Consider the following 25,150-nt stretch of genomic DNA (forward strand, 5'->3'; position numbering starts at 1 on the left):
CTGGGTGGTTGGATCAAGGGTCAGATGCAGAAGGCGGTAATTTTGGACACGGCGCGTATAGTACGTCGGTTCCTCACTCTGCGGCCCTGACCACCGGCAGCTTGAGCCCTGCCCCGCTGCCGGCGGCACCCTAGGTTAGGTTTTTTATAATGTGTTTATATATTTTTTGTCATGTTTTGTAAGTGTTTTGATATTTTACTTTTATACTCGCATTGTAAAATCCTAACCTAAGACCCTAATTGAATAAAGGAAATAATTAGCAAAGTAATATTTTGGTTTTAATTAATATGGATTTCCGTAAAGTAACGCCTGATTCTATTCACATAAAAACGTCAAAGGTTACTAAAACCAACCTCATGGCATATTTCCATAATTATAGTGCAATAATATAACCTGGACCGAGTAAATCTCAATGGCCAAAGTTACCCTCCAGGGCTAAAGTAACCCAACTTTACAGTACTCGAAAAATTGGGACGGTATAGAGTCCTTCTAAGATTCATCATATTTTATTCATCATTTTTTTTTTCAGATTTCAGATCATTTGTTCGTAAATATAACATATTTATAAATCACAGAATAGTACACACAGTTCATAATTAATCAGTTATTTACACTAAGCTGACCTTACACCGATTTGAACATATCAAAGTGAGAAAGTGGCATTATTTATACACCAAATTAGTTTGGTCTGAGTCTACCGCCGTGACCGAGTGGTTTAGAGGTTATGTTATGAACTTACGACGTTAGCCGCGTAAGATGATAATGACGCCTCGGTTCATATCCGGCCTTGACCATTGGAGGGCTTGGTCACTTTTTCTTTAATATATGCCATGTATTTCAATTTTTAATGGTATTTTTTGCCCGAAAACGGCACATATTTCAACGCGCATCAAATCTAAGTGAACCTCAGCATCCATTCCCCTTTTTTTAAACATTCTCTCCGCAAAAACTTAACTCGAGTTGCCTTTAATATTTAATCGCATTGCATAATACAGCGAAAAGATTCCAGGGTCCGGGTTATCGGACCGTTCGATTCCGGACATCGCTCAAAACAGTCCCTAATGGCCGACCCCTGTCAGTAACGCTGTATCTAGAGCAGAGGCTAGTAAATTGAAAAGACTGACAACCTCAGTACAACTTCGTATTCCCCGCGTGCCTTTATCATTCTCATAACTCATAATATATATCTATGTACTATGTATCTTAATATTATATTTTCATGCTGCTATTTTTAAAGGTTTATGAGTCATTGCGATCGATTCACGAAAGCTGGCGCGAGATTTGACAGAATTTCTATTAAAATAGCTGTCACTCAGTAGAAATCTCGCGCCACAGCTTTCGTGAATCGACCTGTACTTTTACGTAATATTGGTAAAAGTATTACAACTAATTGCAACCAACAAAGTTGATTTTGTAATCAAATAAAAACGAATATACTTACTGTTTTCTTTGATTTCCTGGCAGATTTATAACCATTTAACCACATTAGTTTAGTCAAATACTATCTTACTAGGAATATGATTATAATACGTATTATACGGCATATAGCTATATCCCTAGGGATATAACTATACTTACCTCCGCCGCACCGCCGCACTCCTACCTACAATTATTTCACTAAACTTAATCCAGTAATATAACTATATCACTAAACTAAAGACGTATTATAGTTATATTCCTAGTAAGATAGTAATGAATCGCTTTCGTATAACTATGTTACGACATATAATTACCTATATCTCTAGGGTTATAACTATATAACGGCTTTATCTATCGTACTGCGACTTATACACACAGACAAACATTCTTGTAGGAGGCAGTAATATTTACGATTATTAAAATTGTCAACCTATTAACCAAGCGAACTCTGAAACTTCTATTAATGAAAATATGACGTTTATAATGAAATTTCCATACTTTGTTATCTCATAGTCACTTAGATGGAATCAAACATAAAATTGGATTTGCTTGTCTGCTGATGTCATAGGCACAAAAGTACAATGAAAGCATAATAATAAAGCATTGTAGGTCTTGTTAGGTCTTGTTGTCACCTTCCTCAGTAACTGGCCAGAGCAGGCGCTATGTCGGGTCGGGATTCAAGGGGAGAGGCCTTTGCCCAGCAGTGGGACACCATAATAGGCTAGCAAAAAAAAGAAGTCTTGTTACCGACAACATTAAGGTTAAAACAAAGTTAAGAATAGGTGGCGCCCTAAGAACATAATAGAATTGCTTTTATTTTATGGGCACAGCGTTCAGATTCTGAAGATGTGCATTCTGTTCTGAATAGTGATCTAAAAGACTCGAGCCTTTGGAGCTCTTTTTTTAGGGCTCGCCTCATCTCTTGACGCCTAAAAGGCTAAAAGGCTATTTAGCTCTTTAGCTCCCGATCCTAGTTCTATTTAAGAGCCTAAACTCTTGGGGCTAATAACCTTATACAAAAAACCTATTAACAAAAGCGCCATTTACTTCAACTTTGTACGAAGGTTGTCGATCTTTTTATCCACTATCCTCTGACCCAGAGGTTGTCGGATGAACGTTAAAAAATGAATGCGCGTAAATAAAGTATCAGTAGTAATGTTTTATTTTGGTCCCCGGGTCCCTGAGGTTGACTGAAATACGCTGTTTTTTCCTAGATATATAATATATAAAACTTAAGTTTTTTAGCTTAAAACAAAGGTAATAGTATATATACATACAATAGAGTGATACAATACAATACTCTTTATTGCACACCTGACACAGTTTTACAAGTGATTACCCGATTAGTTTTGTTTTGTGTAAAAACTGTTAAAAAATCACTTTTAAAATTAGCACTTTCGCCACAGATTATTATAATAGTTCTTACTTTCGATACAGACAATAACAAAAGATCCCTAACTTTAAAGATTGTCACGATTTAAGTACGAAAAATATTTTTTTCACATAATGTCCCACTCTTTTACAGCCTAAATGAAAATAACTATAACGATTCTGATTTAATTCAGTTTATTCAACTAATTTATTAGGATTTTGGCAATTTATCACAGCTAGTATTATAATATTTATTTAATATACCGGGTGTGGCCTGTAATGTGAGCAAAAAATTTAACTGTAGGCTGTACTCCTCATACTGACCAACATTTGTTCAGCGACTTTTAAAAATAACTATTGGTTTGATTTTTAATACACTTTAAAGTTTATTCTAAGACGCAATGTATTGCGAATTTTGTTATGTTTAAGGCGTGACAAGCAACGTCAATCACAATGATATGGCGTGGCGATGGCGTCCATTGAAGATAATATTTATTTTGTATGAAAAATAGGGAGTCTAAATACTTCATAAATTTTAAAAGTTGTTGAACAAAAGTGTCACCGTTTGAGGAGTACAATCTATGTTTTAATTATTTGCTCGTGTTACAGGCCACACCCGGTATAAGCAAAGACACATTGATTAAGATGCGTAAAATCTAAGACAATTCCGTGCTTCGAATTTGACAGGTAAACGAGATGGCGCTGTACAGCTCCATACATTTTGCGGTAACTCTGATTGTCAAAAGTTGAAGTTTGACAATTCAGTGACCGTATGGCGCAGTACAATACAGCGCCATCTGTTGTGGATATCAAAAACTAAGGGGCACGGTTTTTTTAGACTTTTCCTCTATACCACAATCAATAAAATTATCTTTGATATAAGGAATGAACCACACCTACCCAACTTGTCACTTTCTCTTGATATTAACTTTCGGTACCGAAACCATCTTCTCTGATGATATCTCGTATTGAGTGTCCAATCTAGAACAAACCAAGATGAAAAACCTAAAGGCAGGCAACAAGGCTAATACACTGATATCAGAATGTCATATAACCAAAGAGAATTTGATATAGAGGCTGATTGTCAAAGTAATTTTTATAGCCACAGTAGGCCATCGCCATCTACACGAGCAGAGGCCAAAGGTATGTCCCCATCGCTCGAAAAGATGGCACCATACCTTTGGCCTAAGCTCGTGTAGATGGCGACCCTTTCTGACATTTTACAAATTTAACACATATCTGAAACATATATCAGTGAAAGAACAAGGATCCAAGTCAAATGGCGTTCTAAAAGTTTTGGCAGGCGGGCGGAAGATGGCAGTAAATACTGTGGCTACTAAAATTACTTTGACAATCCGCCTCTATACTAAAATATCTAAATTATCTTTGATGTACCTAACTGATAAGTGATAACTGATATACAGGGTGTCCCTAGCCATTGGACAAAGCCGAAATGTACATATTATTATGCATTAGAGTATTTAGAACCAGTATACAAAGTATCATAACACTCGGTGTAGCGGTTACGAAGAAATTAACAAATTACGATTTTTTTACTTCGGAGCAACCTGTATGTGTTAGTAGCTCCTGAGGTAATAAATAGTATGAAACCTTCTTCGACCGTTTTGATTATCTTTTTGATTCATGACATTCATAAGATTCTGACTTTTGACAAATGTCATCATTGCTGCACATTTTCAAACAAATTGTCAAAAGCACTGCCAATGATTAATACAGTAAGTATGTTTCTTTTTGTTGTCGATTATTGGAAATAACTTTTGTTTTAAAAATTTATTTTTTTATCTTTTGTTCTAATTTAAAAAATATTACCGTTAGAGCACTTCTTAGAAGTAACCCTACGTGGCATTTCAGGGTCTGTCCAATGGCTAAGGTCACGCTGTATGTCATTGTATTGTTCGAATTGGCCTGAACTGAATGACTTTAAAAATTGAATGATATTTGAATCATATTCAAAACGAACTGCACGACATTTGAATGACATCAGTTTGAAGTCAATCTGATATCTGTGTACGTTCGTACTTGTCCGTACATGTGTTGGCGCTGGCGAGACGCGCGATAACTATAAATACATGGTGCAAGTATCATTTTTCAGTGTACATGATTACAATCCGTAAAGTCTTAAAATGGGAGCGATACTTCAAATGTATGGGAGCGGCTTTTGAACGATGGCTATACCTGAGGCTTCTCAGCCGACAGTCTGAGATGGCAGATGCTCTTGATCGCGAGTCCGACTGGAGAGGAGGTAAAGCGTTTTTAGACCTGCTGGCCAGCATGCTGAAACAAAACGGATTAGTACATAATAAGTATAATAACATGTATTAAAGGCGGTAAACAAGAATTTACGAACGAGTGTGAATTGAAGCCCGAAGGCGAGGGCTTCATTAACACGAGTTCGTAATTACTGTACCACCTGTGGCACACAAAATATCTCACAGTACATATCGCCCCAGTGCGGGATTAAGGACAATAAATACGTGTGTACGTCAAAAATTGAAAGGTCCATATGTACCGTAAAACGTTTTACAATACACGTGCGAAAAAGTAATTCGCAACTCGTGTCGATTTAAAAACACTCCCTTCGTGCGACAGCAATATAATTCATACTCTTCTTACAAAAGGTCGGTAGAGAAGGAGTGAAGCTCTTCCTTTCTCACTTTGTCTGAGCGACGTACGTATAGGGGAGACCGAGATCAGTTGTGACAGAGGAGAGTCAGGAGAGTTGTGACATCATCGATTTTTTGGAATCTATTAACTAAAAACTAGGTCGCAATAATGCGCGTTTGTTAGTTCAAGTTACGAGCTAACAAACGCACACTGTTGCGAGCTAGCTAACAGATATTAGATTCCAAAAAATCGACAATGTCACATCTCTTCTGTCACAACTCACCTCGGTCTCCCCTACAGAATTACAAATACAAGAGTTTTTGCCCTATCGTAGGTAATACAGCATTGAACCATTATTATTAAAGTATAGGAACGCCACAGAGAACCAGTATTTTGCGCCATGAGTTGATGTTGTTTTGACAACAAACCATAGAAGCGGAGCGTGAATCTCGCGACCTAAACGCGTAAACGCCATGAATATTACGGCGCTTACGACGTTTTGATTGCGTGGTACAGGTTGTGATTGCGACGAATTTCATTTTTTGTTGATGTAGGTAATACAGTAGGTAGTCATTTGTAAAAAACATTAAGGGGTGCTCTAAAAATGGGATGAAATCGTGTTTTTTGAACAAACCCTACCCAATATACAACCAAGGTTTGTTTTTTGGCGTACCTGGATCGGGTGCTGATCCTGCTCTTGGTTGAGTGGGAGGGTATTTTGCTGTGATGTGTGGGCGAGTCCCCCCCTCCGTGGTGAGGGCTTGATACCTCTGTAGTCTCAGTGGTTGTACCCTTTTGAGAGCCGAATGTCGTCAAGGTCGTTGACTCCTACAAACAAGGTTAACGATTGTATCATGGGTGCCATTACACAATTACGCATTTACATTGGTTGAGTAAGATGCGTAAAATCGAAGACAATTTCGTGCTTCATTCAAAGATGATGGTTGGTCTACTTATTCGGGTCGTGACATTAAATATATTTTTTTTTGGTATATTTAAAGACAAACGGACAAACTCACGTCACTTATTTGTCGCTATTGGTGACATGTTTCGAATTTTCGATCCCATTGGGGGTCTTTCCTCAGGCTTCAGGCTCACGCGCAACGAGCGGTGAAGCGGGCGGCCCGCGCAGGACACGGAGTGCAGCCGTCGTGAGCACTCAAACCTGAGGAAGGACCCCCGATGTTCGAAACATATCGCCAATAGCGACGAATAATTGATGTGAATTTAACCGTTGGTCTTAAGTCTAATTTTGAATTTCCTTGGAGTAAACAAAATCATGGGGTTACCTTGTTGGAAGTCTCTGCTGGAGTGTAGTTAGTGACCCTTTGAAGAAGCTCACTCTCGGTGGCCATATACGAAGAAACGCTCTCGCCCTGTTTGGAAATGTAGGTCATATCATATCACATCAACTTGTATTGAAAGCGCAATAGTTGCATTGACAAGCAAAACTCATTAAAATGCTTAAAAATAATGATACAAAAATCGAAGACGACTCGAAGATTGGGTAGTTGTGGCTACTGCAATCACAATCAGTGGCGTGACTTCCATACAAGCCCAAAAGCCGGGCTTGCCCTAAGGCAACTAATTGCCTTACCGAAATTACGTAGTGATAAGATCAATACAGATTATTTTAAAATCGCGCGCCAAACGAACCCGTATTATTAAATTCAAGTCACAGCTTCGAACCGCGGCACGAGCGTGTTGCAAAATTTTGCCGCGGCGTGGCGCTTCGTCCGCGCGAAAGAAATCAGGCGTAGGATGTTCTAGCTATCCTGCTCGCGCTCGCACTCGTCGGCTTGCAACCGTGCTTGCTTTTTCGTCCCGCTCTGGGCACTATCAGCCTACAAACCGCTCAAGAACGATGTAACTATTTGTTGGTATGTATAGCAATTTTATAAGGCGATTTAAGCCTGGCTTTTGTTTGGTGTGAAGCTAGCTGCATAAGTTCTCACGAGCGCTCGTTCGCGTTTACTTCAAGTGTATTATTATTTAGTTAGTCAAGTCGAGTCAGTGGTCGAGTTGAAAATAACGAAAGTTTGTTTAAGTGAATTTCATTAAATAGTGAATGTGGATTTGTTCATTGTTGTGGCGTTTAGTTTATAAGTGTTAACAATCGATCAAAAAGTGGTTCCTTGTGACGGTTTGAAATGCGTCCACGTTTTAGTCAACCAAAACAAGGTAAAGTCTTTGACCTTTGTCGAAAAACGGGACATAATTTCAGCGGCAAAACCAACACCCGACTTGTGTATTTCTCAGTCAAGTCAGTCGCGTAAGAGAAATTTCTGTAGGGCCGTCTACAAAACTCATTGGATTGTTGGTTATTCCCATACAAATAAGATGTATTGCTGGTGTTGCATATTTTTTTCGAACGATATTAACGTTTGGAATACTTCTGGCTATAACGATTTAAATAATTTATCTGGAGCGATAAAGAGGCACATGAATTCCGGTAAACATATGTGTGCAGTGATTTCTTTTAGCAATTTTGGGAAACAAAGGATCGAGGCCTCTTTGTCGCTCCAATTATCAGAAGAAATATCAAACATAACATGCGTGTTGACATCAATCGTAGTGTTTTTCAGAGGTTAGTCGATATTGTGTGCCATTTAGATCAGCAAGAACTTCCTTTTAGAGGACACGGTGAGTCAAACACTTCATTAAATAGGGGCAATTTTTTGGAACTTGTATCGTTGCTATCAAAATATGACGGCGTTCTAGAAAAACATGTTCAAAGCGACAAACCAAGCTCGACCTATTTGTCTAACAAAATACAAAATGACATTATTCATCCCGTAGCAGACGTGATAAGAGCTCGCATTGAAAATGAAGTGAAAAAAACTAAATTTGTTTCTGTTATAATTGACGAAACTCCTGACGTCAGTCATAGGGAACAATTATGTTTGATTTTGAGATATTTCGGTGAAAACGATATTCACGATCGCTTTATGGGATCGCTTTATGTTTGTAATATTCTATCTAGTAATAGTATGCCCTCAGTGCGCTATGATTAGCTCGCCTCGACACGCTAGCAGATACATTTAAGTCCGAAGAGTGAAGATTGGACAGTTATTACGAAAACATATCTTTCGGCTTGCCCTACTCCAAAACCCTAGGCACGCCACTGATCACAATCACACGAGCGGACTGACTAGCTCAGTTCCCGCACGTATATAAGGAATGTAATAATGCAGTCGCTGAGCACTAAATCGGCTAGAAGAGAGACAGACGATTCACTATGGCTCTAATAGTTATATCAATTTTAAGTATTTTAACCCTTTGAACAAGATGAAACCTTAAGACGCCGTGAGATATCGTGCTCATAGCGACAAAAATGCTCATAAATCTTAAGTATGGCGTATGCTAAGAGCCCTTCATAGCTTATGTTATGAGCTTATGACATTTTTTGGGTTATAAGAAAATGGCTGTCAAAGTATTAGCATTACTCACAAACGTAATGCTGTCATAGTCGTAACTCTCATCGTACATGTATCCTGGCAGCATCACCTTACCCGGAAACCTAGTGAAACATGCAAGGCAACTTATAAAACAAAGTCTCGATAATCTCAAAAACTACTGAACGGATTTTCAAGCGGTTTTATTAAGGGTAACCCGAGCGAAGCCGGAGCGGGACGCTAGTATTCAATTAAAACAAAAATCGAATCTTGACACATTTCTTTAACTTTAACACTTTCTTATTTTAGTCCGATGTGATGATCACTTTTATTCATCATCTTTTCTTGAAGTTCTTACTGTGAAGTGCCAATCTTCAAAAAAATCATTCTCCTGTCATACCTATTCGCAAATTCCCAGGAGATTATTGACATCTCATTTTTGGCAACTGTGTCACACCTGCCAAGTTCCATCTACAACCCATATTAAATGAAATAGGTTATTTAAAGCAAGCTTAGAACGATAAGGAACAGATCCAGATAGTTCTGTTTGGTTGGTTAACTGATAAATGTTTCAATTACCCGAAAATGTAAAAACACATTGTTTACATTTACATATTTAACTACCTAAAGGGAGAGACTATAATGAACCATACCGGCACTCTGGCGGAATTTCGTCCACCACGGGTAAGTCTATGGACTGCGAGCTTGGCCACTTTCTCAGCGTCTCCTCGATGACGACCTCCTCCACCACGTTCAGGTTCTTCCGGCCCCAGGCATCCCTGGGGGAGGGCGAGGGCATCTCGTCTGGGGTCCAGGACTCCACACGCTTTGGGATGAAGCAGGGAGGTTGGGCGGAAGGATCCTCGCCTGGGTCATGTTTGTAGAAGTACCTGGAGAGATGTGTGTAAGGATTTTGGATTTTCAAAGCATAGACTCTCAAACCCTCGGACGTCGCACTTTTCAAAGACTTGCGATTGCAAAGATTGCGACACTCCTACTCGCAAAATACCTACTACGAGCTGCATTATGTTTGTACATAGTTGTATCGTAGTTGTATCGGTGCCATACTAAAAGTTGCTCAGTGTGACCTACACATTAACGGGTTTGAGTAAATGTTTTTCGTTAGTTTACATACTGTATACTACCTACCTACCTATACATATATTAAAATTAGCCATACCATAAAACTATAATAGTTCATGAATTCTGAATCTCGATTTTGGTTAACATTATTGATAACTAAGCTTACAAAAAGTCATTTCATTAATATAAATATTGTGTGATACCACAACTTTCAGAAAGGGACTTCTGCTTGTGAAAATCAGAAGCGTTCTGAAATGATCTTCAGATCGCAAATATGGGAGAGATGCCTAAGAGTACCATACCATAATGAATACCTGTGTCTTAGCTGTATATTGTATTATTATAAATAATGTTAATGCTTTATGTTGTTAATGTGTTCCAATTTGTGCCGCTTTGGCATTAGCTGTAAGGTGCAATTTGTTATCTGAAATAATAATAAATAATGGGTACCTACTGAGCCCAACAGTCGTGTTACTCGTGTTACTTTAATATTAAATTAGGACCGTCAATGAGTGGTGACCGCGAGCTTTGAAATGTATGTGAACCAGTAAGAAAAATCGCAGCTATTCAAAATGTATGCGATCAATCGTTTGTAAAAAACTAATTAAATATTCATATGCGTTACATAATTTGCGAATAGTAGTAAACCAGTTTATCACGCTCACGTAAACATCAACTCTGAGGTACGGGGTTATACTTTGGGGCAATTGTACCTACTGATAGAGAATTAGTTTCAGAGCTCAAAAAAAGTGCTTACGATCAGTATGCGGTATAAAAACCACAGAATCATGTAAACCCTACTTCATTAAGTTAAAACGTTCTCACACTTCCCTGTCTTTATATTTACGAATCCGCATTATACATTAAGTATAACCTTGTCCAATCCTTTTATTTCAATAGTTATCGCCAACAATATAAAATAAGCTCTAGGTCAGTGGTTCCTAACCTGGGGGTAAAACTGGTATTTTACGGGGGTAATAAGCTAACCTAATATAGCAATACAACAAACGTACACGTTTTATTTTTTATTACCATTGGGAGGAGGGGTAAATACGGGTCCCCTAGTTAGTCATAGGGGTGACCGGACTGAAAAGGTTAGGAACCACTGCTCTAGGTCATGTAAAACTGCACTACTAGCAAAATGCTTTTTTGGAATGGCATCAAAGACTTATAAAGCTACCAAAAGAGATTTAAACAATGAGTTATTAAAAAAAAATTAAGAAAATGCTGTATGATTTTTTAATAACTAAAGCGTATTACTCAATCCAAGATTTTTTGTCAGACAGTCAACTTTTTGATTTGTCGTGTATTACTTTATTTTATTATTTATAGAGTTTTAGTTTTAAATGCACGCTACATGTCTTTTGTAACTATTAGTATGCCACAAGGCGAAGCATAGTGATACATACTTACTTATTATATGTATATTTAAGACCTACTGTTGTAGGTACCTACCTATGTTTAACTAATAAATCATTGGGAATTTGAAATTTGGAATTTGAGTCCTTCAAATCTTTTATATAATTATTTATACAAGATAGATTGACATTTTGTGCAAACATCAATTGGTATTCGCCATAAAATAAATTGATTTGGCAGGTATTCGATCGCACGATCTATGAATAGGCACGACCTCTCGACAGAATCACTTTAGGCGACCATTCAAATGTAAAGCAGGGCCCTGAGGGCCCTTTGTCCATTTTATAAAGGACTGAAATTTGTAATTTTATAGGCTCTTTCTAACAAACATATTTATTAGAAAATAAATTTAAAGCTTTTAGAATAACTCTAGGTACATTTAAAATTCATTTTCACCACACCAGCTCGGAAAGGTTTACTTTGCACTTCAAAAACTGATAGCAAAGTTGCATTTTATTCACATGTGAGGCAAAGTAATCAAATGCAAATTTTGAGTTGTTTTCTTATGTTTGCTGGTAAAATTGACTTTTAAATGATGATTTGGGATGAGAAATATTTAATAACATACATTTGGATTTGATTTGGTTTGATTTTGTTCGATATTTTACATTTAATATTAGCTTCGGGTTCGAGTTCGGGTTGGTGTGGTGAAAAATTTTGTGTTTCACACGGGGGCAAATTTTGTTTAACCCTCGTGCTTTGAAACCCTCGCAACGCAAGTTTCCATTTTTCGAACCACTCGCTACGCTCGTGGTTCAATTTTGGAATCTTTCGCTTCCTCGGGTATCAATATTAGCACGAGCGGTTAAACAACAATTTTGCCCCCTTGTAAAACAAATAACTATTGATCTGTGGTTAAGACTTCTAAGAAGCTTTTAGGTTTTAGGTATGTAGTGACTCCGAGTATTAGTAATCCTCCGCCGTTGGAGGGCTTTGTCACTTTTTAGGGTTCCGTACCCAAAGGGTAAAAACGGTACCCTATTACTAAGACTCCACTGTCCGTCTATCCGTCTGTCCGTCTGTCTGTCACCAGGCTGTATCTCATGAACCGTAATAGCTAGACAGTTGAATTTTTCACAGATGATGTATTTCTGTTGCCGCCATTACAACAAATACTAAAAAGTACGGAACCCTCGGTGGGCGAGTCCAACTCGCACTTGTTCTTTAGTATATGACATCTATATCAGTTTATTACTTACCAGCCTATTAGTTTAAGCCAGGCTTGAGCGGCGCAGTGGACGGTGAAAGGCGCCGTTTGGCGCTCCATGTATCTCTCGAAGACGATCTGTATGGCATCTTCCACGATCTCCTCCCGCACCTCTAGGACTATCATCTCTGTGTCCTCTTTCTGTAGGACCTCGGCCCTGGACAATATTTATGGTTAACAATATTTATGATTAACAATATTGTCCATAGTAAAATACAATAAGTTTTTATGAGTAGTTGTCATTATGAATTTAAGGCAAAGGGCAATTATTAGGGCAAAGGTTTCAAAAAGACCGGCCAAGTGCGAGTCGGACTCGTGCATGACGGGTTCCGTACCATTATGCAAAAAACGGCAAAAAAATCACGTTTGTTGTATAGGTGTGTTTGTTTTCAATGGACATAAAGAAAAAATCCGATAAATTAATTCCTTCAGTATTTCAATAGCAGACTTACCCGTATTTGGTATGGACATAAGTATGTATTTAAAAAAAAACAACGGGTTGCACTCCGGGAGTGCCGACAGAAGTGAAAACTCAATAACTAGTCCAAAATGTTTGCAGCACTATGTATAATTGACCCATCCTCCTTTCTATTGAAAAACTTTAGTTCCGAAATTGCTGGCCAGTGAACTTAAAGTCGGTGTTTTTCAATGTAGTATACAAACATTAAGTTGTCATTAGCATTTTACTCTTAAATACGACAACCTGATAAGAAACATAATCGAAGAGTTTGTATACTACATTGAAAAACACCGACTGAGTACAGAAGTTACCACACACATTGCTAATTTTTGACAGGAAGTACCGTTTGGAAAATTTTGATATTTAGGCAAGTAGTACCTAGGCCACTGTCTGGCCTACAACTAGAAAAAAAAATTAGAGGTGTCACTACTTCACCAGGACATAAAAAAATGTATTAATTTTTTAAACATTTTTTTTCTTTTTTTTATATGACAACTGGTATTCGTTTTTTGAGTATAGATGCATACCTAAGTAAAGAACACTATTTAGAAAAATTAAGCAAATCGCTTGAATACATCCCGATAAACAATACATTAAAGAAAAAAAAATAAAAAAATCATAAGTCAAAAACTGTCACTAGTAGGATGTTGATACTCAGCAAAAATATCCTTCACCATAAGAGGTACTCACAAAAAAAACCCGAATCAAATTGGTTTAAGGGCCAACTTACTATGGAAAACCGACTATGGTCTTTGTAGCGTTAATTGTTTAAAATATAGAAATTGTAAAGTTACCTTGCAGACCTCGCATCTAAATATATTCGGTCATGATATTTTGAGTTTTATTCACCAGTACTAGAGTTCACTTTTATTAGCGATTTCATCAAGATGAGACTTTATTGAATTATATTGGAGTGATATAAAGTTAGAATGTAACTGTGAGATCCTCGTATTTCAGCCCGTACAAGATTAGAACATTGAGCTTTATTGCTTAATATAAAAGTCCAGTTTTAAATAATTGACCAGATTATGATACGTTATGACTAAAGTTATTTGGTGAATAACATTGTCCGTCACACATGACATAAGTCACGCAAGCGCCCTGCGCCGCCTACATGAAACAGCAGGCTCACAGTGTTTCGTTTAGAACAAGCTAGGTGGACAAAATTATTTTATTATGTTTTTGGGTAGTATTATGGTTAATATTGTTCAATTAAATATAATTTATTAAAATTTTTAAAATACCATGAAAAAAAGTAAAAAAAAATAAAATAAAATATATATTTAAATTAATTATATATTTTTTACAAATAATTTACTAACACAATAATAAACAAATTTTTACAGTTCAATAGATACATTATTTTTTAAATTATTTACTTACTTAAAAATATACAAATAAATATAAATATATACAGAAAATTAATTAAAACTTAACTTATTATAATTAATAAATTAATTATTAATCTGTTAATTATTAATAACCTAATAATCTGTTCTAACTCATGTATTATATCAGAATAATAATTGTTTTCCTTGTTTTGCGTAAGTTTCTTGAAGTTCTTCTGAAGGATAAAACACGCATGCACCTATTGCATTGGGCAAATAATGATATGATGGATATTTATGATGATCAGACTTCATTGACCACTTTTTAGTCTGCTTGTAAGTTTGTATTTGTCAATTTTGACTCATAATAATATGCTAATGCCGCATTAACACTTAGCTGCCTAGAATTCATTGAAGTTCCTACTGTTGTCGTAAGAACAAGACTACGTTGGCTTATGTGGATTTTGTCTAATATTTTTTAACATTTTTGCCGTGTTCATTTCCTGCCGATCACGAATCAATCGGGATTTCAGCAGCAGTTAAAACACTACGTAATTGTACCAGATCTTTAATTCAGCGTTGTTTCGTTTTGAAAGAGGAACTTTTGAAGTTTAATTTGGGTCTTCCTGCAGGATTAACATTTTCAGATGACGTTGATGCACTTGGTCTAGTTATGCACACTCGTAATTCTATATTTTGGTCATCCAGACCACTTTTAAACTTTTCCACAAACTGCTTCTTTAATCTTGACGCACTATTCCGCTTGGTATTCAGTTTTGATGAATAAGTGGTTAAAATATTTTTCAACCGTCTCTCAGACTCTTTCGTGAAATCTCGTAACTCATATTTTACCAATATAAACTGATAAAGGTGGGAATTTTTGTCATTTTTCCCCTTATTTGTCCATTCTTCAAAAACCCCTTCCTTGAAATAGAGAAAACGTGTTCTGCAAAAAAATGGAAAACAAAATGTTGTGAAAATTTGTGAAAAATGAAATATACACCATCATAAAGAAGGATAATGGAAGTACATAATATGTAAAATCTAGACTGTTGTCAAGTGTTGTCAAGTGTTTGCCAGTCTATCAAAGTACGAAAACTAAGATAAAATTCAACATTTTTAAAGTACATTTTTAATGCTATATATATTGGACTATTACGAGAGATATGAATATGTTTAAATAAAAAATATAAAGTGCTTACCGTCAGCTATAAGATCCATCACAACAACTTTCCACAATATAATGTTTTACTTGAAAGAGATGTAAAAAAAAAAAAATTAAAAAAAATTTAATCTGTTTATTTCATAAAAAAAGCATGCATATTTACAATCTTAACTACTAATCTTAAATTAAAAAGATTTTTTGAGTTAAGGAGTCTACTTTATAATTAATTATACACTATTACTTATTAATAATGTTGTTGAACGCATCACAGAATTGCAACTGATTTAATTGTGCGATTGCACTTACCTCGTTAGCTGACTTCGGCGCCCTTATAACTCATAAAATTAGAAAGTTAGGCATGATCTATTCATGGGTTTGGCGGTTTAAGAATGTTATTTATTTAATCTAATTACTCATTAGTGGAAATTTGATAATGAATTTTGTCCACCTAGCTTGTTCTAGACGGAACACTGTGCAGGCATACATTTTCGCCGTGCGGTAGAAAGAGAGGAGAGACGCCTTACGCGTTACGCGTTACGCTGTCCCGAGTTTATCATTTTTTCCCCACCTCAAAAAGTGCTCAGCGCCGCTAAAGAAGTTTTCACTTCAAAAACCGGACAAGTGCGAGTCAGACTCGCCCGCCGAGGGTTACGTACTTTTTAGTATTTGTTGTTATAACAGCAACAGAAATACATCATGTGTGAAAATTTCAACTGTTACGGTTCATGAGATACAGTCTGATGACAGACAGATGGACAGACGGACATACGGACAGTGGAGCCTTAGTAGTAGGGTCCCGTTTTTACCCTTTGGATACGGAACCCTAAAAATATTAAAGTACTTGCACGCCTGACAAGTAAATGGTTTTGAATTAGGAATGAGAAATTGCTCAGTCAGTTTTATCAGGCGCTACGCGAAAATACAACGATACGGGAGCTTCGAGAGAGCTTTGTTAGACTTTTAGAGGGCTCTCATATGATTGATTAGTTACAGGGAATAGTTTCTTATTTTACTAATTGGATCTCACTCGGCAAGTAAACACCTTTATAATCAGTAAGGGGATATTAGTGTTCCGCTTAATAGGTATAAATCGCTCATCACAACGGTATAAAAATACAATATCAGAACGGTGTGCCTTTAAAAGCAAGTTCAAGTGCATGCAAAGTTCTTTGTCATTATAAAACATAATTAATCAAGTTAAATGGCAAATACAAGTACCAGATTCGTTCAGGGATAATATCTCTTGGCAGTGCAACGAGCACTTTCTGATCATCCACAGCCGTCTTCCGACCAAGACGAGACACGGCGGAGTTACTCAGAATAGGAGGCGCGGATCTATTTAATTGCATTGGCATCATCATGAAGCCAACAATTATATCCAGTATATTCGAAATATATCACGATAATGAAGTAATTAAATTGAATAAATGTAAAGCCAACTTGAAGCGTGACATTGACAAATAACTAACACCTTTTTTTCAAAAAAAGATACCTAAAAAGGCTAAAAAGTTACTTTATTACGCTTTATTACGTGACCCATCCTATTTATTACTTGGCTTTTACTTGGTCACTTATTTTCATTCCAATAGGTATTTTGCTACTTAATAAAATATTTCATTTAAAGTTCAAGGTTAACTAGACATGATAACTTTATTTAGGCAGGATTATTCCCCTAGGCGATAATATAATCTCAATAACCAAGCACTTCAACTGATAAAATATTATTCGTAAATGTGCATCGTGTGAAACACCTTAAAACCATAAAGCAAAATTAAATTTAAAAACCTCAAAAACGACGCAGGTGGCCAGACACTCTTGGAGTCATAAACAAACGGCTGACAGCTGTTTGAATAAGTTTGAAGGTGACAAAAACCAAGCGTAAATTTTCACAAAACCCATTGAATATTCATAAAATAATATTTGAAAGTGTAGAATATGAACGTTTACAATCATTAGAAAGTGTACTGTACAGTGTATGTTAAATAATGAGTGTTTATTTTGTTTCTGAGCTTTTGTTGTAATTGTTCAAAATGTATACTCTTAAGGGTATATTTCCAGAACCAAGTAAGTACAATTTATTTTAGATGCTTTATTTAATTTTCATCTCTTAGAATACAAAAGAAAAATGTAATATATCGTATATACCTAAATATCCGTATCACCATAGACGAGTAATACGTACTCGATTTGCCGTCACTATTTTGACATCAATCAATTTTAATTAAACATTTAAAAGTCGTGTAGTGCGTCGTTTCAATTGTATTTCTACGTTTTCACTTAGCAGAACTACATGTTTTTCAGAAAAGGAGCAGAAAAAAAACTTCATAAGGGAAAACATGAAACAGCTTAAATATATTCAGGGCAAATCTCCCAAAGAGTCACAACAAGGTCTGACGAGCGCCCCTCCGCAGATCCCTAGGAAGTCAGCCGTAGCCCTCAGCAAAGTCAAGTCAACAGCCTCCAGCAAAAGCGGCAAAGCTGCCTTCTCAATTGGGAAATCCATAGGCAACTCTCGGAAGAAATTAACCGATGTCCGAATAAAGAAAGGTGATATGGCTGAGTTCTTGGAGAGAAAAGAGAGACGTGCCAAGCAAGTAAAAGAAGAAGAGACAGAGGAAGAGGATGTCAAATCATCAGAATCATCTGGATGCCTGAGAGATATAGGTTGTCAGACTATAGAGTCTACTTTAGCCCAACAACTAACCGAATGCACTAAACTTACTGTTTTATACCCTAAGAAAGAGGATGAGGAAGCTAAGTTAAAAGCGAGCGGGGACTCTGGCCTCCATAACCGAGTGACGACGCCTAAGGGACGTAAGGGTAGTGATGAGATGAATATTGATTCGGAGCGGAATCGCAGTAGGCTAAATGCAATATTGGAAAGGAAGGACAAAGACAACAAAGATCCTTATCTACCAACAGGTAACTTAATTTATGCAATCTGTTAGTTTAGCAAGGTTTTCCATGATGTTTTTATCACACTGTATAATGTATAATTCTTCTAAAATTTACTTTATAGTTTTGACATAAAATTTTATTAAAAATAACAGTTTGTAGTAGAAGTTTGTAGTTTTTAAGTATCTGGCAACTGTTTACTGGTGTAAGTCAGATTGGTAGGTCAGCAAGTGGGTTGCAGAATAAATAAATAAATATTATAGGGACATGCTTACACAAATTGACTAAGTCTCACGGTAAGCTCAAGAAGGCAGACAACGATTTATATAATATACAAATACTTAAATACATAGAAAACATCCATGACTCAGGAACAAATATCTGTGCTCATCACACAAATAAATGCTCTTACCGGGATTCGAACCCGAGGCCGTCGGCTTCCCAGGCAGGGTCACCACCCGCTAGGCTAGACCGGTCGTCAAAATCTTTGGAATCGAGCCGAGCTCTAACTTTCACCACCAATAGCTGCCAGTACGGTAGGTAATATTCTTGACTAATAATAAATTGTCGGATGAGATTCCAGGGCCACATGACAAATTTCTATCACTAGGGATTCATCTAATATTCTATAGATTTTCCATTCCGAGACACCGGGGGAACCCGAGTGTGAAGTATGTGCGGGAGCCGAGCTGACTCGGTCGTATTTCCTAGGCTACCAGCGCGGCGTGGTGCCGGCGTACCTGCGCGCGCGCCGGGAGGGGGGCGGGGGGGTTGCGGGGGTGGCGGGAGGGGCGGGCTCGGCGGCGGCGGCGGCGGGCGGCGCCGGCGCGGCGGGCGCCGAGCCCGGGGACGAGTGCCCGCCCGGCCACGTGGCGCTGCCCGACCAGGAGCGCAAGGAGACGCTGCGCATGCTTAGGAATAGTAAGTCCCCGCTGTTGACTGTACATCGGTGGACCTTATGCCTGCCGTGGTAAGGTCCGCCGATGTACAGTTGAGTGTTGCCGTTTGCACCTATTTTTAACTAAGCCGTGGCTCCAAACTGTGGCCCGTGAGTGAAGTGCCGTCGGACAGTCTCCAAAATTGCGAAATTCCTACGAGGAATAATTTTGGAAACTTCTCGGTTTTCGGTTTCAAAAATTTACATTTGATCAGTTCTTGTGAAACTCATGAAAATTCCGAGAACTTTTCCAATGTTCACATAGATCTGTATCTGTACCCGTGGGCCTCGGGCCTAATCGGCGTAAAGAAAATAAAGTCCCGGTCCTAGTTATCGATTCGAGTTTAAAAAAACTTGGAGACCCCTGAGCCAAACTAAAAGTTATAAACTAGAAGACCTATCAAGTTTTTATTTATGTAATGAGTCAATCATTCAAGATGAAAACCGATTAAATTCTATACGAATTTTATCTTCAGAAGACCTTCCACAACATTATTTTTTTGTCTATGACACATTTTTTTAAATTTTAGGTTTTGCAGAACTAGTAAGCGAATTAAACAAGATGCCCGTCAAAACCGACACCCTCCGCATGCGGAACCGCAAGATGGAGCTCGAGAAACAGCTCGCCAAGCTGGAGGAGGGCATCAAGGTGTTCTCGAGGCCTAAGGTCTTCGTTAAGATAGGGGAATAGTTGCAGTGTTTACATGCGTAGGGTTCCGTGGCTTACGTGGCAGAAATAGTTCCCTACGGTCTTCACATTGGATGGGAATTCGTACGTCGCCCCGGTATGCGAGCGGAACATCGCTAGAGTAGGACCAAGCTAAGTCTGCATTTGCAATTGCAATTACATTGTGTGGCAATGAAACTCGCTTTGTTCTGTTCAAATCGATGCTAATTTAACCTAGACGGCCTCTATATATACCTACGCATGACGTGCGAATTCGCAACAGTGTGATAACCGCGTTAGTGGGTGCACCTAACCCACAATTTATCAGAAATTAGCCTGTATCTCTATGGTTACGAAGTAAATTCAGATATTCTCTGTCACTTGTCTTTTTGTATAAAAAAATCACTATGTTCATGGGATATTTGGCCCGTTTTTTTTTTATTTTGTTGATTTTTTTGTTACATTTGGATAAAATTTGGAGACAATAATTACGAAGTTACAAATTGTATGTATGTTTTTTGAGACATAGGTAGGTACTTACGGTGAATTTGCACTAATATTGTACAGAATTGAAATCGTAATCTTAAATTTTTATGTTATTCTGACGAAAAAATATTCGGCATAGAAGCTCCGTGATTGAATTGTTTGAATTTCTGGTAAATTCAGCACGTGCGTGGTTTTGTCACTGTCTGTCCGTCGAACTTAGTACATATTTCTTGTATACATATGGTGCTGAGTGAAGGATTCCGAAATAAAAATAAGTACAAGCGAAGCGAGAGGTTTACAAGGGTTCATCCATTAATTACGTCACACGTTTAGCGGGTGAGGGGGGGTCAAGAAAATGTGACACGTGACAAGGGGAGGGGGAAATCACTTGTGACATTAACTTCACCTGTAAGCGAACATTTGGTTGTGACTTTTTTGTATTTGAAGTACAGCTAAAATATAGGTTTTTGCAATGATAAATAGTTTTTATTCTTGAAAATTTTATTCCTAATCAGTTCCGTGTCATTTTTTCAAATATTGCTTTATTAAAAAATATTAATATAAGTATAATAATACTTACATCAAATTGCTGATTTTGTTGGAAACGGAGTTGCCAAATATGTGACGTCACACTCCCTAGTGTGCCCCTGGAGGGGGTTGCCAGGTGTGACAATGACTGGAGGGTCAAAAAATCATAAAATTCGTGTGACGTAATTTATGAATGACCCCAAAGGCCCTCAAATGGTCCTCAGTGTCTGACAAATAGCTAACCAAGCTAAACATACTAATAAGAATAGTTCATGTAAAATATTGACACAACTGTGAACACTGAAAGATTTATTAACATAGGGAAAAACATCAACTCAAATCGAGTAAAAATAAAAGATAAGATAAAAGATAAAGGCCCTAAGTTTTCTTATAAGGTTCCTTGATCTAAATGAAGCCAAGGAGCCTTTTTTCTTAGCTACACCACTGAACACCTTCATTCTAATTTAAAACGTTTTATAAATTGAAATGAATCCGTCTTAGTTTCTGTTTTAAATTCTCGTAACTAAGTTACTTGATGTATGCATGCTTGTATGTACGTATTGTTACGTTGTTTCTTGTAATTACTATAAATGAGGTTTGTTTCTATGTTTTACAGTGTTTCTATAACAGTTTTGGTTTAAATACATTATACATACTTACTTTATTTGTCTTTTTGCATTTTCTACTTGCTGCCTAAATGAATAAATACCTAATAATGGTGGTAACAGGAGACCCTTCACAACTGATCGCATCAGGGACTCTCCATCATTCTTGGTCTTTTTAGGGTACAAACGGCATGGGCATTTAAATTAAGATGAAAGAAATGTTAAAATATGAACATCTTTATTTTCTGCAACGAAAATTTATTGAATGTTGACTAGCTTAGTGATAAATTATATAATTTATAATTATGAATACTAAACAGGTACTTTGGTAGTCCAGCTGTTTATGAAAATAAAATAGATATTTATTTTTACTGAGGGATAATTCCCCAAAAAGTTATCTACCTAATGAGAAAATGAAGTAAATGAAATTTATGACTTATTGAAGATTGTTGCCTATAGAATATGACGCATAAATAGACCGCGGGCCAGGAGCAAATATCGTCAGTCATCGCCTCCAGGCGGCTTAACACGGTCGCGTTTTTATCCTTTGTCACCATGCCTGTCACGTTCTAACAAGTATGTAAGTGCAAAAGGGAGGCGCATAGTGATAGTCGATAAAAATGGAACCGTGCTGAGCCCGCAGCTTGATACTGTGTCTGTTGATAGTTTAGATGCTATCATGAATTTAAAAATAGTCAGCTGGTTTGCTTGTATCGCGGTGGAAAGCCCGTCAGTTGATCACAAAAACATGTAAAAAAAATTTTTTTTCAGTCATCGCCTCCCGATTGATACTTTGCCAGATGATAATAGGTTAGATGCTATTATAAATAAAAAAAACCGTCAGCCGGTTGTATAGCGGTGGAAAGACCGTCAGTTACTTGTATAAATATGCGCCTAGCATTCATGTCCACAAATCCGTAAGGCGTTTATTGAAATGCCTGATGAAAACTAATTCATAAAACTTTGCATGTAGCAAAGTTTCATGAATTATTTATTACTATAATAAAAAGGTACAGCGCTTATTTTTTACATCTTTATGCAAGTAGCTGACGGTCTTTCCACCGCTATACAACCGGCTGACGGCTTTTTATATTTATAATAATATCTAAACTTCTTCTGACAAAGTATCAAACGGGAGGCGATGACAAAATTTATTTTATTTTTTTACATGTTTCGGTGGCTGCCATTCTTCAACCCACCAACGAAGTGCCAGCTGACGTCCATGAGGGATCATCATACATAGCCGCTAACCAATAGTTATCGCCCGGAAGGCGATTGGTCATGGAAATCTGTTCGTGGCTCGCGGTCCAAAAGTGGCACAATATTGTAACCGCAAATTCAGCTACGTAGATGGCGCTTTACGGCGCTATATTACGCTTCTATATTAGTACACTACAGATGTAGTGCATAATTGTCTTCCATTGAATTTTTCGGAAACGTTCGTATTTATAATGCTACTTCAGTCAAACTCAGTACTTTTTGTATCGGACTGACTGAAATAGCAAGACAACATTCGTACGTTTCCGTGAAAATACGATGGAAAATAATAATGCACTAATCTGTACTACATGCGCCACTTTGTCCATAAGCCATAGTAAGACTGCGTTTTTACCACAGATGTGCGAGGTTGCGTAGCGAGGGATGTGTATGTTAAGAACCAATAGAATATCGTCCACTAGAGCTGCGCTGACCACAATTAGGTAAACTAAGTTATTCTATTGGTTCTTTGCTGGAAACGCAGCTGCTCTCTACAGTTATGCTCTAGTTTCCTAGGATAGCGGTGCCGTCATATAGCGTCCGTCTCCATACAAATACTACGACATCCATATTTAGCCGTATTATTTAGTATGGAGACGGCCACTATGACGGCACCGCTATCCTCGGAAAACCGATCTTTACAGTTTCCTGACATGTTCAAAGAGATGATCGTTGAAGATGATGGGTCCTTTCCTGTACAGCACCTCGTGTCCATTGTGCCATTGGTAGAAAGAGAACTCCGGGAAGAAGAATTTGATCTCTCGCTCTGCTGACGGTGGAGAATCTGAAAATTGGTATTTTACAATTAGAAAGGAAAATATTTAATGACGACATTGAAGTAATGTTCACAGTGAAAATAGATACAAATTTGTATTTGACATAGACATTTGCAGAAGGCATACCTTCACAGATGAGATTATCACCTTGCTTCCATAATCTCGCCTTGTCAAGGTGGAAAAGCCTTTGCAGACTTATATATTCCTGAAATGAGGGTTCACACCTACCGACTGGAATTGGTTTCATGGTGGTATCAGTTGGGTTAATTTAGGGTAACCAATGGTCACCTTGCTTATAAATATAATCTCGTCTGTCAAGGTGTTTCGGCAGGAAAAGCCTTGGCAGACTTAATATATTCCTGAAATCCTCATTTTATTATGAACCCTCGTTCATACCTACCAATTGGAATTGGTTTCATGGTGCAGTTGGCTCTTCTACATACCATAAAATTTTATTGGTATGCTCAGTTTTCCTAGTAGTTTCAGGGCCCACTTAATATTCGCTCGCGACCCACCAATGGATCGCAACCCATAGTTTGGGAAATGCTGCCTTAATGGGTTAAAATATGAGACTGTACTATCTTACCAGAGCCATGAGCAACGTTCCTGGTGTCGGATATGCCGAACATGCCCCGGAGACAGTAGGGCTGCTGGAACTGTGCCTTGTACACGCTGGTGGGGCCCAGCATGCGGCGCCACAGCTCTATGGCGTTACAGTGGCCCATAATGTGCAGGTCCACACTACCACTGGAACAGTTGGATGGATTTTAAAGTAAAATTTGTTTAGATTGCAGTAGGTAAAGTTGACAAAATATAAAGTGAGCCAATCTTGTTCAAGAGATCAGCTTACAGGTTAGCTCGCAGACATCTCTTAAATGATAGAGGTAGCCGTTCTATAAAATTGTATTTTTCCTTTGTTGTACACTTATTTTCATTTTGAAATCATAGGTGTACAGAGATTATGAATAAATAGGAAAAAAAGTCTAGAGGCGAGTTTAATTTTGGGAGACAACATCAACTCTACATAACGTTTTACTGGAGTTTACTCAAGCCCAAGCCGACACCAAGCTCTAGCTCAAGGCTGTTACTATAGATCTAATAGGACCAGTCCAGAGGTCATACGAGTGTTAAGGTTACATTATATTTTCCATTATTTTAGATTCCTACCTCGTCATGAACGTCACCAGCCGATTATAGAAGAACTTGCCAACATGTTCGCTGTAGAATTTACCAGCTGCTTCCTTATCCAAGGAGACCCGTTTAGTTTTTATGACTATAAACTTATTTTTTATTACGTTCCTAATGAAAGAAAGAGCCACGGGATTTTTAACAGCGTGTGGCTTGATTATGGCCAGGGTTAGTTGTAGCTTCTGCATGGTGGAATGTTATCTGGGTTTGATTTTCTTCATTTTAGTCTCTATTTTGAAAATAAAGAAATTTGAAAACTTGATATAGATTGGCAAATATCAAAACCTGTTACGTCAAATTTCAGGGGTTACAGCGTGAAAAAAAAAGCTATAAATCGAT

General features: G+C 37.5%; 3 protein-coding genes and 1 long non-coding RNA gene across 4 annotated transcripts in view; 1 reads left to right on the forward strand and 3 right to left on the reverse strand.

The window, feature by feature from the left end:
• LOC134797458 (uncharacterized) overlaps positions 1 to 18,996 on the reverse strand; it is a 482,950-nt gene extending 463,954 nt beyond the window's left edge. The window contains exon 1 of the long non-coding RNA XR_010145083.1: positions 18,709 to 18,996. This is a non-coding gene — a long non-coding RNA (uncharacterized LOC134797458). The remainder of the gene's footprint in view (positions 1 to 18,708) is intronic.
• On the reverse strand, positions 3,655 to 16,895 carry LOC134797224 (uncharacterized protein C2orf81 homolog). Its single transcript, XM_063769450.1, has 8 exons — positions 16,691 to 16,895; positions 12,512 to 12,676; positions 9,464 to 9,700; positions 8,866 to 8,935; positions 6,705 to 6,791; positions 6,089 to 6,243; positions 4,987 to 5,085; positions 3,655 to 3,771 (listed from the first exon to the last, which is right to left on the reverse strand). Exons 1-8 carry the CDS (start codon positions 16,831 to 16,833, stop codon positions 3,699 to 3,701), a joined length of 1,029 nt encoding a protein of 342 aa, XP_063625520.1. The 5' UTR covers positions 16,834 to 16,895; the 3' UTR covers positions 3,655 to 3,698.
• Positions 17,229 to 21,644, forward strand: LOC134797434 (uncharacterized). The gene is made up of 4 exons (XM_063769669.1): positions 17,229 to 17,536; positions 17,774 to 18,394; positions 19,079 to 19,288; positions 19,835 to 21,644. Exons 1-4 carry the CDS (start codon positions 17,503 to 17,505, stop codon positions 19,993 to 19,995), a joined length of 1,026 nt encoding a protein of 341 aa, XP_063625739.1. The 5' UTR covers positions 17,229 to 17,502; the 3' UTR covers positions 19,996 to 21,644.
• A 1,825-nt stretch (positions 21,645 to 23,469) lies between these two features.
• Positions 23,470 to 25,117, reverse strand: LOC134797386 (nucleoside diphosphate kinase 6-like). Its single transcript, XM_063769607.1, has 3 exons — positions 24,791 to 25,117; positions 24,210 to 24,370; positions 23,470 to 23,631 (listed from the first exon to the last, which is right to left on the reverse strand). Exons 1-3 carry the CDS (start codon positions 24,997 to 24,999, stop codon positions 23,486 to 23,488), a joined length of 516 nt encoding a protein of 171 aa, XP_063625677.1. The 5' UTR covers positions 25,000 to 25,117; the 3' UTR covers positions 23,470 to 23,485.
• Between the last annotated feature and the right edge of the window lie 33 nt (positions 25,118 to 25,150).

This window comes from Cydia splendana, chromosome 15 (genome assembly GCF_910591565.1).
Source record: "Cydia splendana chromosome 15, ilCydSple1.2, whole genome shotgun sequence".
NCBI lineage: Eukaryota > Metazoa > Arthropoda > Insecta > Lepidoptera > Tortricidae > Cydia > Cydia splendana.